This window comes from Bombina bombina, chromosome 6 (genome assembly GCF_027579735.1).
Source record: "Bombina bombina isolate aBomBom1 chromosome 6, aBomBom1.pri, whole genome shotgun sequence".
NCBI classification, from domain to species: domain Eukaryota; kingdom Metazoa; phylum Chordata; class Amphibia; order Anura; family Bombinatoridae; genus Bombina; species Bombina bombina.
Window position 1 is genome coordinate 153,910,202 of NC_069504.1, and position 14,631 is coordinate 153,924,832.

The 14,631-nt window shown below is 36.0% G+C and overlaps 1 protein-coding gene across 2 annotated transcripts in view; it reads right to left on the bottom strand.

Moving 5' to 3' along the window:
- Positions 1 to 14,631, bottom strand: part of PLXNB2 (plexin B2) — a gene marked incomplete in the record, with an annotated part of 627,297 nt that overhangs the window by 55,141 nt on the left and 557,525 nt on the right. For both annotated transcript variants that reach the window (XM_053716644.1, XM_053716645.1), the window contains 4 exon segments: positions 1,736 to 1,912; positions 5,549 to 5,779; positions 8,867 to 8,987; positions 10,407 to 10,574. In XM_053716644.1, coding sequence (XP_053572619.1) covers positions 1,736 to 1,912; positions 5,549 to 5,779; positions 8,867 to 8,987; positions 10,407 to 10,574 — 697 coding nt within the window.

Here is a 14,631-nt window from a genome sequence, read left to right on the forward strand (position 1 = left end):
TGAGGTTAGAAGCACAAGGCTTATTACCAACACTGTAGTGTGCTGTGTTCAATAAGTAGAAGCTTCACAAATGTCCTACGACAGGCGAATTTATATAAAAAAGAAAAAATATTCAAGACATTGGACGTTATAATACATAAATGACATAAGTGATAAATAAATGCAATAGTCTATGATAAGATATGCACTGACAGTACAAGAACAAATCTTACATATAGAACAACCAGTGTTATTACTTCCTATGTAATACATTATTTTATATAGCATTATGTATATAAAATCCCCCTGAAATATTGTGAGCTTATAGAAGTGCTCTCTGTCTGCTGCATGTAGATTTGGTCTTGCCTTGTAATGCCGGCATATAAATGTCACCTCTAATGTGCGTCATCTGGTAGTCTCATTCATTTCTACCCAAGAGGCATTAGTATAAAAAGTAGGGCATAAACAATATGGTTTGTAACTAGAGGACTAGAAAACAAAAAAGTACTCGTATGAGCATGTAATTCTAGTACTAGCGACTCTGTAATGCTATGTGTTTAACCCCTGTAAAGGGGTTAAACACATCCTTAAAGTACCACTCTGGAGCCACAGAGCACTGCTGGTCCCAAGTGGATACAGACAGTAAGTCAATTAGAAGCCGTGCAACTGCTGCTAATAGGCTCAGTATTACACATTACAGCCAATGATGTCAGGCTGCTGAGTAGCTGGCTCTATACATGCACTACTAGGGAGCTGTGGGGGAAGGTGCAAAAGAATAGTATCACACAGCTCAAAATAGCAAATGAAAACACAGGCAAGGTCACTTTCAATTTAGTATATATACAGTACAGTATATATAGATATCAATTTATATTCAAAGGGATATAATGAAACCCAAATTCTTTATTTCATGATTCAGATATAGAATACAAATTTAAACAGCTTTCCAATGTACTTCTATTTTCAACTTTTCTTAGTTTTCTTTTTATCCTTTGTTGAAAAGCAGGAAGGTAAGTTCAGGAGTGTGCACGTGTCTGCAGCACTAAACAGCAGCAGTTTTGCTACAATGTTATACATTAGCAAGAGCACTAGATGGCAGCACTATTTCCTGTTACGTAGTGTTCCAGAAATGTGCACGCTACCTATCTAAATATGTCTTCAACAAAGAATAACAAGAGAACAGAGCAAATTTGATAATAGAAGTAAATTGGAAACTTTTTAAAAATTGTATTCTCTATCAGTATCATGAAAGAAAAATGTTGGGTTTCATGTCCCTTTAAGTAATTTTTTTCTTTTTCAAATATTGTACATTGTTTTTGGACTAGTGTCCCTTTAACCTATGAAAATGTAAAACAATCATGTGTAGGAAAATATAGGGATAGGAAAGTCAAAATTAAACTTGAATGCTTCTGATAGAGGATGTTATTTTAAGACACTTTTATGTTCAAATGTGCTTCATTCTCTTGGTATCCTTTTTTTAAATTGAATACGCACATATCCTACACTAGTGAGAGCTGTCTGCTGATTGGTGCCTGCTCACATTTGCCTCTTGTGATTGGCTAACTAGATGTGTTCAGCTAGCTGCCAGTAGTGCAATGCTGTTCCTTCAGCAAAGGATAACAAGAGAATGAAGCAAATTTGCTAATAGAAGTACATTGGAAAGTTGTTTAAAATTGTATGTTCTATTCAAATCATGAAAGAAAATGTTAGGGTTTCCTGTCCCTTTAACATATGTTGCCTTGTATCAATCACGTACTATGAACTCTGGAAGGTTGTTGGTGGTGTCTCTCTTCTGCCGTCGCTTTGGTAACGGCTGCTCCGGAGGTGGGGTGCAGTACAAATCAGTGGCAGTGAGTGTACTTATCTTGCAGATGCCTTCGCCCACAAATGCCTCAGCCTCTTCAATGGTCATCGCTAAATTAAGATTAGTTCCCTAGAAATGAAAAGGTAAAACCATAAATAAAATGCCACCGGATTTCTAACTATTTATATTCCAATGCAACATAATTTATCCATACTTCAAAGAAATGAGAAATGTCATTAAGTTTTAGAATAAAACTCTGCAACCTCGAAAAATCTTTATAAGAATTTAAGAGAATTCAGATTTTTGTTGTACTAGTGGTTACTTAATTGAAAGACAATATTTTTTTTTGTAGAATCATACTTTAGCTGCATCTTCTGTGTCTTGGTTTAGAACATAGATCAGAGTTGTCCCAGGTTGGACAGTTCTACATTTACAATAGATTTCTATAGGTTTGGCTATCTAAATCCTTAAATATGTTTACTAATAGAAAAGCTTGTGAAATACTGGTTAGAATAGTAAAGAGACGGAGGCTGGAGCATATCACAAAACAGTTCTCAAAGCTGTGCACAAACTATCCTCAAACTTCTATTTAAAGGGACATTGTACACTCGTTTTTTCTTTGCATAAATGTTTTGTAGATGATCCTTTATTTAGCCCATCTGGGAGGGTTTTGCTTAAATTTTAACAACATTGTGCTGATTTTCAGACTCCTAACCAAGCCCCAAAGTATCAGATTTAGACCCAGGTCTACAGATTCTTGCTGCTATTGTTTGTGTAATCTGTCTTATCATATGCAGGGAAGGGGTGGAGTGTATGCTCGGCCTGATTTCCCAGCATCTTTAAGTGGGAGTCCCAGACTAACCTCATCAACAGTGCTAAACTGGGAGCTTCTAAGTACGTTGTAAAAGATTTTATAATGAATTTTCACATGCAGTTATCTGAAAATTGGTGTATACTGTCCCTTTAAAGGAACTTTAAAAACCTCTTGCTTTTGAATAAAAAATGAGCTTTTCCCATTCTTCCTAGGGATGTTGAAAAAGCAAATTCTGCTATTACCAGCTCTTTGATTTGTAGCAGTTTGAAGAAAACCTATGATATAGAATTTGCATTTTGGCCTCTAGTGAGTGGTTCAAGCACAATTTTACACAAAAGAGAGAAAGAAGTGCTTAATATCCATTAAAATGCAGCAAACATGCGCCCAATTCTCATTGGCTTACAAGGGATCAATCTACGTCATATACAGTAACAGGTATCTAACAATATAGTTATTTTTATGCTTAAATAACTTGCCTCCTTTTAAAAATGCTTCTTTAAGAGATTTGTCTCAGCTTACAATTGACTACACTTTTTAAAAATGTACTTCATAAAGCCTAGATATGCTCTTTAGTACAGGATATGTGGGGTAATGTTCTTGAAAACTAATATTTCACACACAAAAATGCATTGCTTTATATGCATGACCGAAAGAAAATTGCATAGAATTTGTGTAGGGAAAATGATAACAATATCATTACGTACAAACATGAACACTAGAGGGCAGTGTATGTTAATGAAAGAACTGTCAAATTACTTTTTGTCATTAGAAAAAAGTTAACAAAAATAATGACAACTATCCTTATCCATTGCCATTTGATTAAAAAGACACTGATGCTTTGCTGCAATGCAGAAGAAAATACATTACATTTTCTGAAATCTCATAGGACAGCTAGAATTTTCCTTTCGTCTAATAACAAAATCAGATTATATCGCACACAACAACAGTGTATTGTAAAATTAGATCATCAATAGCACTAACTAATTCAACCAGGATTAAGAGACATAAAATCTAAGGTCTTTCATGGTACTAAGGCCCTAGCAAAATGTATGCAGATAAGTCTTCCTTTAAATGAAGTTGATGCTTTTTGGGTCACACACATCATAAACTGCCCTTTGGCACTGAGTACCCTGCTTATGCTCCCTATTAGTCTCATGCTTTTGAGCTGACCTGAACTAGAGGTGTGCAAACCTTTATACAGTTATTACTATTTATTGGGCAATATATTTCTATGTACTGTGTGGAGAAAACACACATAAGTGTCTTTAAGATGTTAGAAATATTCACTAAACACAGTGCCAAAAACCGCATAACCCCTCACCAGACAAATTATCGCAGTACTTGTACTTAGCCAAGTGTTTAATGGAATACAGTCTCAAAAATAATGAGGGAACTGAAAGACTGTGAGAAGGGTCAGGGAAAAGATAGAGGGCGAGAGAATGTGAGGGAAGTAAAAATTGAAGAAAATATTTTCTGTTAGGGTAGTGGATATAGGGAATACCCTTCCAGTTTATGATTAAAGGGATATTAAATAGTCTGTTTGATTGTTATAATAAAAAGTACTAAACAGTGGGTTTTACTTAATAGACATCATTGCAATGTGCAGTATTCATCATTTTAACTAAATTTGTGCAGTTTTCATTACTCTCTGTCAAATCCCTACAAAGGGGTGAGGTCTCTACAGGGAGCTTTTTTAATTTGATGCCATAGAGTAACTTGAGCTGGTTTACTACATATGACAGTAAGTCTGTGTTGCTCATACTCAGAAGAGGCAGAATGCAACTTAATTTTGAAAAATGTCTCCTCTCATCTTTCTGAGGGCAGTGGCTAAAATAAGAAATGCTAAGTGATTATTTTGTTAGAAAATAAGTAAATTGTTTGTTTTGTTTCTTTTTGTGTTTACCGTACTTTGATTTGGCATATTTGCTGTACTAAAGGAGCACTGTTTAAAATCCCTTAATCCCTTTAATGACAGTAAGAGAAAATAAAGGGATATTGTAAGAAAAGAATGACATGCTATATTTGTTAGAACACATAATGTTTGTATTAATGAACATCGCAATGAAGTTGATCACAATCTTTCTGATGTACTTTGGTAAAGTGGCAGTTAAATAGCAAAGCTATTGTCATATCATCTTGCTGTATGTTCCTGTCCTTCTCTCTCTCTTATATATATACACATACATACAGTATATATATATATATATACACACAATATATATATATATATATATATATATATATAAAGAACAAAGAGAAAAAGGTTTGTGGTGGGCATCCCAATTTCACCTTGCGAGCTGCAGACGGAGTTTTCTGCCAAGCTGTACACTTACCTCATTTTGATTGAGGTTGTTTTATGTAAGGAGCCGACTGTTTTAGTACCTGGTTTTAAATAAACGGTAATGCACTATTAGTGTGTATCTTCTCCTTTTTCCTTTGTTGGGGAGCACCAGCTGTATCGGAACATTACGTGAAGTATAAGATCTGTATCCTGACTGAAGATTCCCTGTCCGGACTCAATCTCTGGCGGTGCGGGGGGTTTCTATAGACGCGATTAGAGACTCTGATACCTCTTCGTTGACAGGCTCCCACTTACCTCATTAGATTGAGGGCATCTATTGTAAGTAGAACTGACTCTACGGGGAGGATTTATGGAACAAAGTGTGTGCCCTCTTTTCCTATGTGTTTTGTACCATATAGAACTTTAGAAACAACACCGGCTGGAACAGTATCACTTGTTGGGACTTGTTCTCCTCTCTCCCCCATCTGTTATGCGATTTCATTGATCACTTTTTCATGGGGTTTAAGATTTTATTTTTGGTGTTTTGGTGTTAATTGTATTGATTTTAACTGTATCTCCCTATCCATCCTTGCGCTAGACCTACTCTTTTTTTTTTATTTTTTTTACATATATATATATATATATATATTATTGTGCACACCAGACTCACCTTTGCATTAATAAGCTGGTTCACTTGTTTTTTGATGCCGTCTGTAAAGTTCTCAAACGTAGGATCAGCAACATACATAAAAGCGAGGTCGGCAGTGCGCAGAGGTGCCTCCAGCCCATCCATTCTGATTACAGTGTTGACCTCAGAATTCAGGTAATGTTCCGGGAATTGTGGGGAGGAGAATATGATCACTGTGCTATTTACTCTTTCAAGGATGCCTTCCTTCTCTATCTGTATAAAGAAATCAATACCAGAGGTACATATTAATCGTGTAATATTAAATCCTAAACGCGGGGAGTTAAACTGTATCAAACATTACTTTTGAAAGTTAAAAAGGATTCCTTGATAATTTATTTTACAACTGAAAATTTCTATAGAAGAAAAAATATTAAATTAGCTATGTTACATTTAATTTGTAGGAACCAGTAATCGTCACAAAAAAATAAAATCATACTTATGAAAAAACACTATTTAAATACAATAATGTACTGTTTCATGAAACCTAAAAGTTTAAAAGGGACATGAATTTTCTTTCATGATTTAGAAAGAGCATGCAATTTTAAACAACTTTCTAATTTACTTCTATTATCTAATTTTGCTTCATTCATGTAATATCCTTTGCTGAAAGGCATATCTAGATAGGCTCAGTAGCTGGTGATTGGTGGCTGCACATAGATGCCTCATGTAGCTCACCCATGTACACTGCTATTTCTTCAACAAAGGATATCTAAAAATGGAAGTAAATTAGATAACAGAAGTAAATTAAAATGTTGTTTAACATTGTATTGTCTACCTGAACCATGATGGAAAAATGTTGGGTTGTGTGTCCCTTTAAGTATTTCTAAATAGATATTCCTATATATTGATATCTGTATATATCTATAACTATAATCATCAATATATATATGATGTATATTTTACCAAAAAAAACCCAACCCATCAGATATACGTAGAAATATGTATTTATGAATAAATAAAACATATGATTGCATGTGAAGAACATCCGAATGTGAAATATTCATATTTTTATGTTGGCTTAGACAAATGAGAATATGTGATTAATGCTCGAGTGGAATCGTTAATTTGTGCTTCACTCTTAATCTGGCCCATATTGGGGGAGGGGGGGTTCAGCATGCCAAGCATATTCACAATATATAATTTTATTTATATATATAGTTAAAGGGACAGTTCACCCAAAAACTTTCTCCCCTTTAAATTATTCCCAATGATCCTTTTTACCTGCTAGAATTTATTAAATTGGTTGCAATTAGCTCCTGTACTCCTATTTCAGCATTTGAAATAGATAATTTAGCTTGTGGTTTCCCAACCTATACTGAAAGTTTTGATACTGGAGTATAGGCTATTGAAAAGTTTAAGTAAACGCAGCCAGAAGAAGAGATTACACTTTCAGTGGGATGCAGGATAGTTAAGTAATAAAATAATAATTTTCCATTGTTCTCTCTATGTATTGAGCTTTAGTTTTCCAGACAATTATAAGATAAGGAAGCAAGTCTGTGTACACAAAGTGATAACATAATGAGATCTGATATTACCCCTTGTAATAGGCTGTGGTTTCAAAGCACAAAACCAGCTACTTCATATACACAAATAAGCATGAAAATGCAATTTCTCAAATATTTTATACTCTGCAGGTGGTTTAAAATGCATTAGTGGAAAAACAATTTTACAGTGTATTGTCCCTTTAATCCCTTTGCAGAAGTTAAACACACAATTATATACAAGCAATAGTGCAATAATAAAATGCTCTAACATATTAGATATTATATCTCTTTAAATAACGGACAACATTTTACCGAAATGAAATTGATATGAAAGAAAAAATGTTGTGATTCAGACAGAGCATACAATTTATATAAAAGTTTACAATTGTCTTCTATTATCAAATTGGCTTAATTCCCATGATATTCTGCGTTACCTTTTTGCAAAACAGCTGCCATATAGTGTTCCAAATATGTGCATGTTCCTGAGCTTATGCCCCTGCTTTTTAACAAAAGATACCAAGAGAACGAGAGAAAAAAAATTGGTTGCAGAAGTAAATTAGAAAGTTGTTTAAAATTGTATGCTCTATTCTGAATCATGAAAGAAAAATGTGGTTCATGTCTCTTAAGTACAAAAATAAAAATAATTTAAGAAACCAAAAGATTACGAATAAAAAACATCAGTACACTAATATGGTAGTTTAAATTGCACATGCCAGTCAGCTGCTTTAAATAGGTTGCATAAGAGTTATTTATGGTTTCTATGGTAACCATTAACTACTTTTCATTTTCTATATATGTTTTTGTTGACTTCTAGATTCCCATATAACACAGACTTATAATGTCTATATAAGCAGCATATTGCTTTCAGGCAGTGCAACTCAGGTGAACTTGGCTTCATGCCAACAAGCTGGGTTGATTATAAAAGCATCCTTGGGGAAAATGTCCTTATTTATTTTGCAAAAAGCTTTTGAAATGGAAACCATTATAAAAAATAAACTTTATAATTAATAGGAAGTTCATAACAAAAAAATGGCTATTGCCAATAGAAATAACACAAAATATTCAGAAAAGCCAAATCAAAATTCCTAGATTTGACTTCCCATCATTTTTTTAACATGGAAAGATAAACAACATTATTTCAGGCTGGTTGTAAGGCCCTTACTGAACTAAATGGTTTTCAACTTTTTGAAGCCGAATTAATCATGTAAATATTAGTCTTTTTATTGGTTTCAAATGGCTATATATATATATATATATATAAAAATAGAGCAGCGCTTAGCTCGTTACAATAAAGTTATTCTTCTTAAAAGTACTTATCTCTTTAGTACAAATATAGATAAATTGTGTTAAAAAAATAAAGATGGCACTATACAGCAATTGTAACACCAATGGAGAAGTATTAAAACATATATATATATATATATATATATATATATACACACATATACACACATACACACACACATATGCATATACATACAAACATACGCACAATTTATGCAAAAACTAATACAAGATTTATACACAACCCAATCACTTACAAGAATGAATACCTCAGTTGTTTAGTATAAATGCATATCTAGAGAAGACCTGTTCTCAAAATATTAAAAAAAACAAATAAAATAAAAATAAAAAAAAATGCCCCCCCCCCCAAAAAAAACCAAACAGATTAAAAATATCCAAAAGAAAAAAAAACACCCCTCAATATTTTGTGCACACCATAAAAAATAAGTGGGATATAAAAGTTAAAAAAATAAAAAAAATAGCTTTGTCTTTGATAGAAACCACCTTTTTTTATTTTTTAAAAGGAACTTACATAACCAGAATCACTTTCACTGACGTCTCTCCTCTCCCTTCTAGACTGTAGCTTGACAATCATGCTAAAATTCTGCACAAGACTAAATCCGGTTCCTGAAATTGTGATATTCCGGCCTCCACTGTAAGAATGAAAACACACTTGTGTGAAGAAGTCCTACACAATATGCGTCATTTATTTGAAGTTACATATACATTTATCAACCTCAGCTTTAAAGGGACAGTCTAGTCAAAATAAAACTTTCATGATTCAGATAGGGATGCAATTTTAAACAACTTTCCATTTACTTTTATCATCAAATTTGCTTTGTTCTCCTGGTATTATTTGTTGAAAGCTAAACCTAGGTAGGCTCATATGCTAATTTCTAAGCCCTTGAAGGCCACCTCTTATGTCAGTGCATTTTGACAGTTTTTCACAGCTAGAGATCGGTAGTTCAGGTGTACTATATAGATAACATTGTGCACAGTCCCGTGGAGTTATTATGATCAGCATTGATTGGCTAAAATGTAAGTCTGTCAAAAGAACTGAAATAAGGGGGCAGTCTGCAGAGGCTTAGATACAAGGTAATCACAGAGGTAAAAAGTGTATTAATATAACTGTGTTGGTTATGCAAAACGGGGGAATGGGTAATAAAGGGATCATCTATCTTTTTAAAGAGATATGATTTTTAACAACTTTCCAATTTACTTCTATTATCTAATTTGTTCTCTTGGTATCCTTTGTTGAAAAGGATACTTAGGTAGGCTCAGGAGCTGCTGAGTGGTGGCTATACATTTATGCCTCATGTTGTGGGCTCCCTAATTAGTTTAGCTAGCACCTAGTAGTGCGTTGCTTCTTCTTCAACAAAGGATACCAAGAAAAAGAAGAAAATTTGATAACAGAAGTCAATTATTTGAAATGGCTTGTTCTATCTGAATCAAGAAAGAAAAAACAATACAGATTCTGGAGTAGACTGTCTCTTTAAAGATATGACCTGACTAGCTAGCAGTGATTACTGACAATTTTAGGGCCTTGTTTATAAAAGGATTAAGGAGCAAATAGAGAAAAAAATGACAAGCAGAAAATAAGACAAAGGGTCAAGGTTAGGCGTAAAATAAACAAATAATACATTTATCAACCTAACAAAAATCTATTTTTATCACACACAAAATAAAAATCTCTGACAAGATTAATTCATAGACTCTGTCAAAATAGGAGATCATAGTGCTCGACAAATCTGTTTTAATATTAGTAACCAGTAACAATATTTAGGAGCCAGACAGTGGTATTTGTATATAGATATATGGAGAATATTCAAAAAAGTTAGGCGCCAGGGGTAAAGTACTAGGATCCAGTGACTCCCTGGCTCCTGGCTTTGTCGAGCCAGAGATCCTCTTTTGTCTTCCCGCTCCTCTCTTGTTTTCTGTTAGTATCACCTAATTCTTCTCTTTTTTTCCTGCTAATATATTCCCTCCCCCTCAAAAGAAATTATATATTTTTTTAGGTCAAAGAGGTAATAACCGGTGTGGTAAATCCCAAAGCTTATTTAGACTTGAATTACCTGACAAAGCTTTTATCTGGGTTGATCTTTTCAATAACTGGGTTATGTCTATAGTTAAATTGTTTGGCTTCTTTTTGTGTTTGATTCCCATAAAACAATGTCACCGTGACGTCTCCATTAGCAGTACTTGCGCCCGTCACACATACTATTTCCTCTCCAAATGTCGTGCTTTAGAAAAGAAAAAAAGAAAATATTTAGGAAATGTAACCGACTGTAATCCAGTGGGATTAACAGCAGCAATTTACAATACAGCAATTCCTACCTGTATACTAAGAGCCAAAGTTCACTAAAAATATTGTTGAACATTGAAATTTTATTATAAAATGTATAACAACATGTAATAAAACATCTTTACAATAAACTTTTATTATTTTTGTTTCTCACCTTTCAAATAATGTAAAGTATGAAAATTAACGCTTTTCTTGACAACTAGAAGGGCACAAGGCAGGCTAACCGTGCTGCATATCTGTTCTTATTTGGCTTAAACTGAGATTATCAAATTAGGATTTGCAAAACACTGATGATTTTGTTAACTTGACCATGGCTAGCCTTGGCTACTCCAGTAACAAGTCTGGATTGGATTCTTTAAATAAGGCAAGGGGTGGCTGGATTTTGGCTACTGAAAAACATTTGCAGCAAACAAGGTCTTATTACATTCATGTTTTCATACTCACCCACTATGTTAACTTATTGCAATACTGCAGAAAAATCTTGGAATTACAAAGTATTTACTTTTACTGTCCCTTTAAATATGCTAAGCACTGATTTAGAAACTTTTGGTATTGTTTGTACAAACTTCTATGCCTGTAAATTGCTTTACCAAACAAAATAACATAGGAAAAAACAAATGGGTTTTGTATTCTTCACTGACAAGGCTGAAACTAAAACAAAAAACATCTGCCATACTGAGGTCACAAGGTGTATAGAAGAGCAATTAGATTTGACTATAAAATTATGCTTCAAAAAAGGATCACAGTGTTATTAAAAGCACAAAACTAAATACAGCAAGACAACTGGCTAAAAATTATACCTGAAAATTACTTTTCTCTTGTAAGGTGTATCCAGTCCATGAATCATCCATTACTTGTGGGATATTCTCATTCCCAACAGGAAGTTGCAAGAGGACACCCACAGCAGAGCTGTAATATAGCTCCTCCCCTAACTGTCATAGCCAGTCATTCTCTTGCAACTCTCAACAAGCAAGGACGTTGTAGGAGAGAGTGGTTAAATATAGCTAGTTTATTTTCTTCAATCAAAAGTTTGTTATTTTTAAATAGTACCGGAGTTGTGCTATTTTATCTCAGGCAGTAAATAGAAGAAGAATCTGCCTGAGGTTTCTATGATCTTAGCAGGTTGTAACTAAGATCCATTGCTGTTCTCACATATGTCTGAGGGGATTACACAGATGAGGTAACTTCAGCGAGAGAATGGCGTGCAGTTTATTCTGCTATCAGGTATGTGCAGTTATAATTTTTTCTAGAGATGGAAAACACTAGAAAATGCTGCCGATACCGGATTAATGTAAGTTAAGCCTGAATACAGTGATTTAATAACGACTGGTATCATGCTTACTCTCAGGGGTAATACCCTTATAAAATTGCAATATAAAACGTTTGCTGGCATGTTTAATCGTTTTTATATATACATTGGTGATAAAACTTTATTGGGGCCTAGTTTTTTCCACATGGCTGGCTTAAATTTTGACTAGAAACAATTTCCACTGTTGTAGTATAAAAGTTACAGTTGGTGCAGTTAAAATTACAAACTGTGACATCCAGCTTCCCTCAAAGGCCCTCTGAATGCTATAGGACATCTCTAAAGGGCCCAAAGGCTTTCCAAAGTCATTTATTGGGGAAGGTAGGGCCACAGCTTGCTGTGGCAGTTGGTTGTGACTGTTAAAAAACGTCTATTTCGTTTTTTTGATCCGTTTTTTGAACTAAGGGGTTAATCATCCATTTGCAAGTGGGTGCAATGCTCTGTTAGCCTATTATACACACTGTAAAAATTTCGTTTGATTTACTGCATTTTTTCACTGTTTTTCAAATTCTGACAAAATTTGTTTCTCTTAAAGATATCACTGGAGGAAAAGGTCATGCCCTTCCTCAGGACAGGTCCAAATCTAGGGCCAAACAGTCTAATTTTCGTGCCTTTCAAAACTTCAAGGCAGGTGCGGCATCAACTTCCTCTAATAATAAACAAGAGGGAACTTTTGCTCAATCCAAGACGGTCTGGAGATCAAACCTGACCTGGAAAAAAGGTAAGCAGGTAAAAAAGCCTGCTGCTGCCTCTAAGACAGCATGAAGGAACGGCCCCCTATCCGGGAACGGATCTAGTGGGGGGCAGACTTTCACTCTTTGCCCAGGCGTGGGCAAGAGATGTTCAGGATCCCTGGGCGTTGGAAATTATATCCCAGGGATATCTTCTGGACTTCAAAGCTTCCCCCCCAAAAGGGAGATTTCACCTTTCACAATTATCTGCACACCAGATAAAGAGAGAGGCATTCTTACACTGTGTACGAGACCTCCTAGCTATCGGAGTGATCCATCCAGTTCCAAAGGAGGAACAGGGACAGGGTTTTTACTCAAATCTGTTTGTGGTTCCCAAAAAAGAGGGAACCTTCAGACCAATTTTGGATCTAAAGATCTTAAACAAATTCCTCAAAGTTCCGTCGTTCAAGATGGAAACTATTCATTCGTACCATCCTACCACTGATCCAGGAGGGTCAATATATGACTACAGTGGATCTAAAGGATGCTTATCTTCACATTCCGATACACAAAGATCATCATCGGTTTCTCAGGTTTGCCTTTCAAGACAGGCATTACCAGTTGTAGCTCTTCCCTTGGGATTAGCTACAGCCCCAAGAATCTTTACAAAGGTTCTAGGGTCTCTTATGGCGGTCCTAAGGCCGCGGGGCATAGCAGTAGCCCCTTATTTAGACGACATCCTGATACAGGCGTCAAACTTCCAAATTGCCAAGTCTCATACGGACGTAGTACTGGCATTTCTGTGGTCGCATGGGTGGAAAGTGAACGAGGAAAAGAGTTCTCTATCCCCACTCACAAGAGTTTCCTTTCTAGGGACTCTGATAGATTCTGTAGAAATGAAAATTCACCTGACGGAGTCCAGGTTATCAAAGCTTCTAAATTCCTGCCGGGTTCTTCATTCCATTCCGCGCCCTTCGGTGGTTCAGTGTATGGAAGTAATCGGCTTAATGGTAGCGGCAATGGACATAGTGACGTTTGCACGCTTACATCTCAGACCGCTGCAACTATGCATGCTCAGTCAGTGGAATGGGGATTACACAGATTTGTCCCCTCAACTGAATCTGGACCAAGAGACCAGGGATTCTCTTCTCTGGTAGCTATCTCGGGTCCATCTGTCCAAAGGTATGACCTTTCGCAGGCCAGATTGGACAATTGTTACGACAGATGCCAGCCTTCTAGGTTGGGGTGCAGTCTGGAACTCCCTGAAGGCTCAGGGATCGTGGACTCAGGAGGAGTCTCTCCTTCCATTAAATATTCTGGAACTAAGAGCGATATTCAAGGCTCTTCAGGCTTGGCCTCAGCAACTCTGAGGTACATCAGATTTCAGTCGGACAACATCATGACTGTAGCTTACATCAACCATCAAGGGGGAACGAGAAGTTCCCTAGAGATGTTAGAAGTTTCAAAAATAATTCGCTGGGCAGAGATTCACTCTTGCCACCTATCAGCTATCCATATCCCAGGTGTAGAGCACTGGGAGGCGGATTTTCTAAGTCGTCAGACTTTTCATCCGGGAGAGTGGGAACTCCATCCGGAGGTATTTGCACAACCGATTCATCGTTGGGGCAAACCAGAACTGGATCTCATGGCGTCTCGCCAGAACGCCAAGCTTCCGTGTTACGGATCCAGGTCCAGGGATCCCAAGGCGACACGGATAGATGCTCTAGCAGCGCCCTGGTCTTTCAACCTGGCTTATGTGTTTCCACCATTTCCTCTGCTCCCTCGACTGATTGCCAAGATCAAGCCGGAGAGAGCATCAGTGATTCTGATAGCACCTGCGTGGCCACGCAGGACCTGGTATGCAGATCTAGTGGACATGTCATCCTTTCCACCATGGTCTCTGCCTCTGAAACAGGACCTTCTACTTCAGGGTCCTTTCAACCATCCAAATCTATTTTCTCTGAGGCTGACTGCCTGGAGATTGAACGCTTGATTTTATCAAAGCGTGGCTTCTCCGA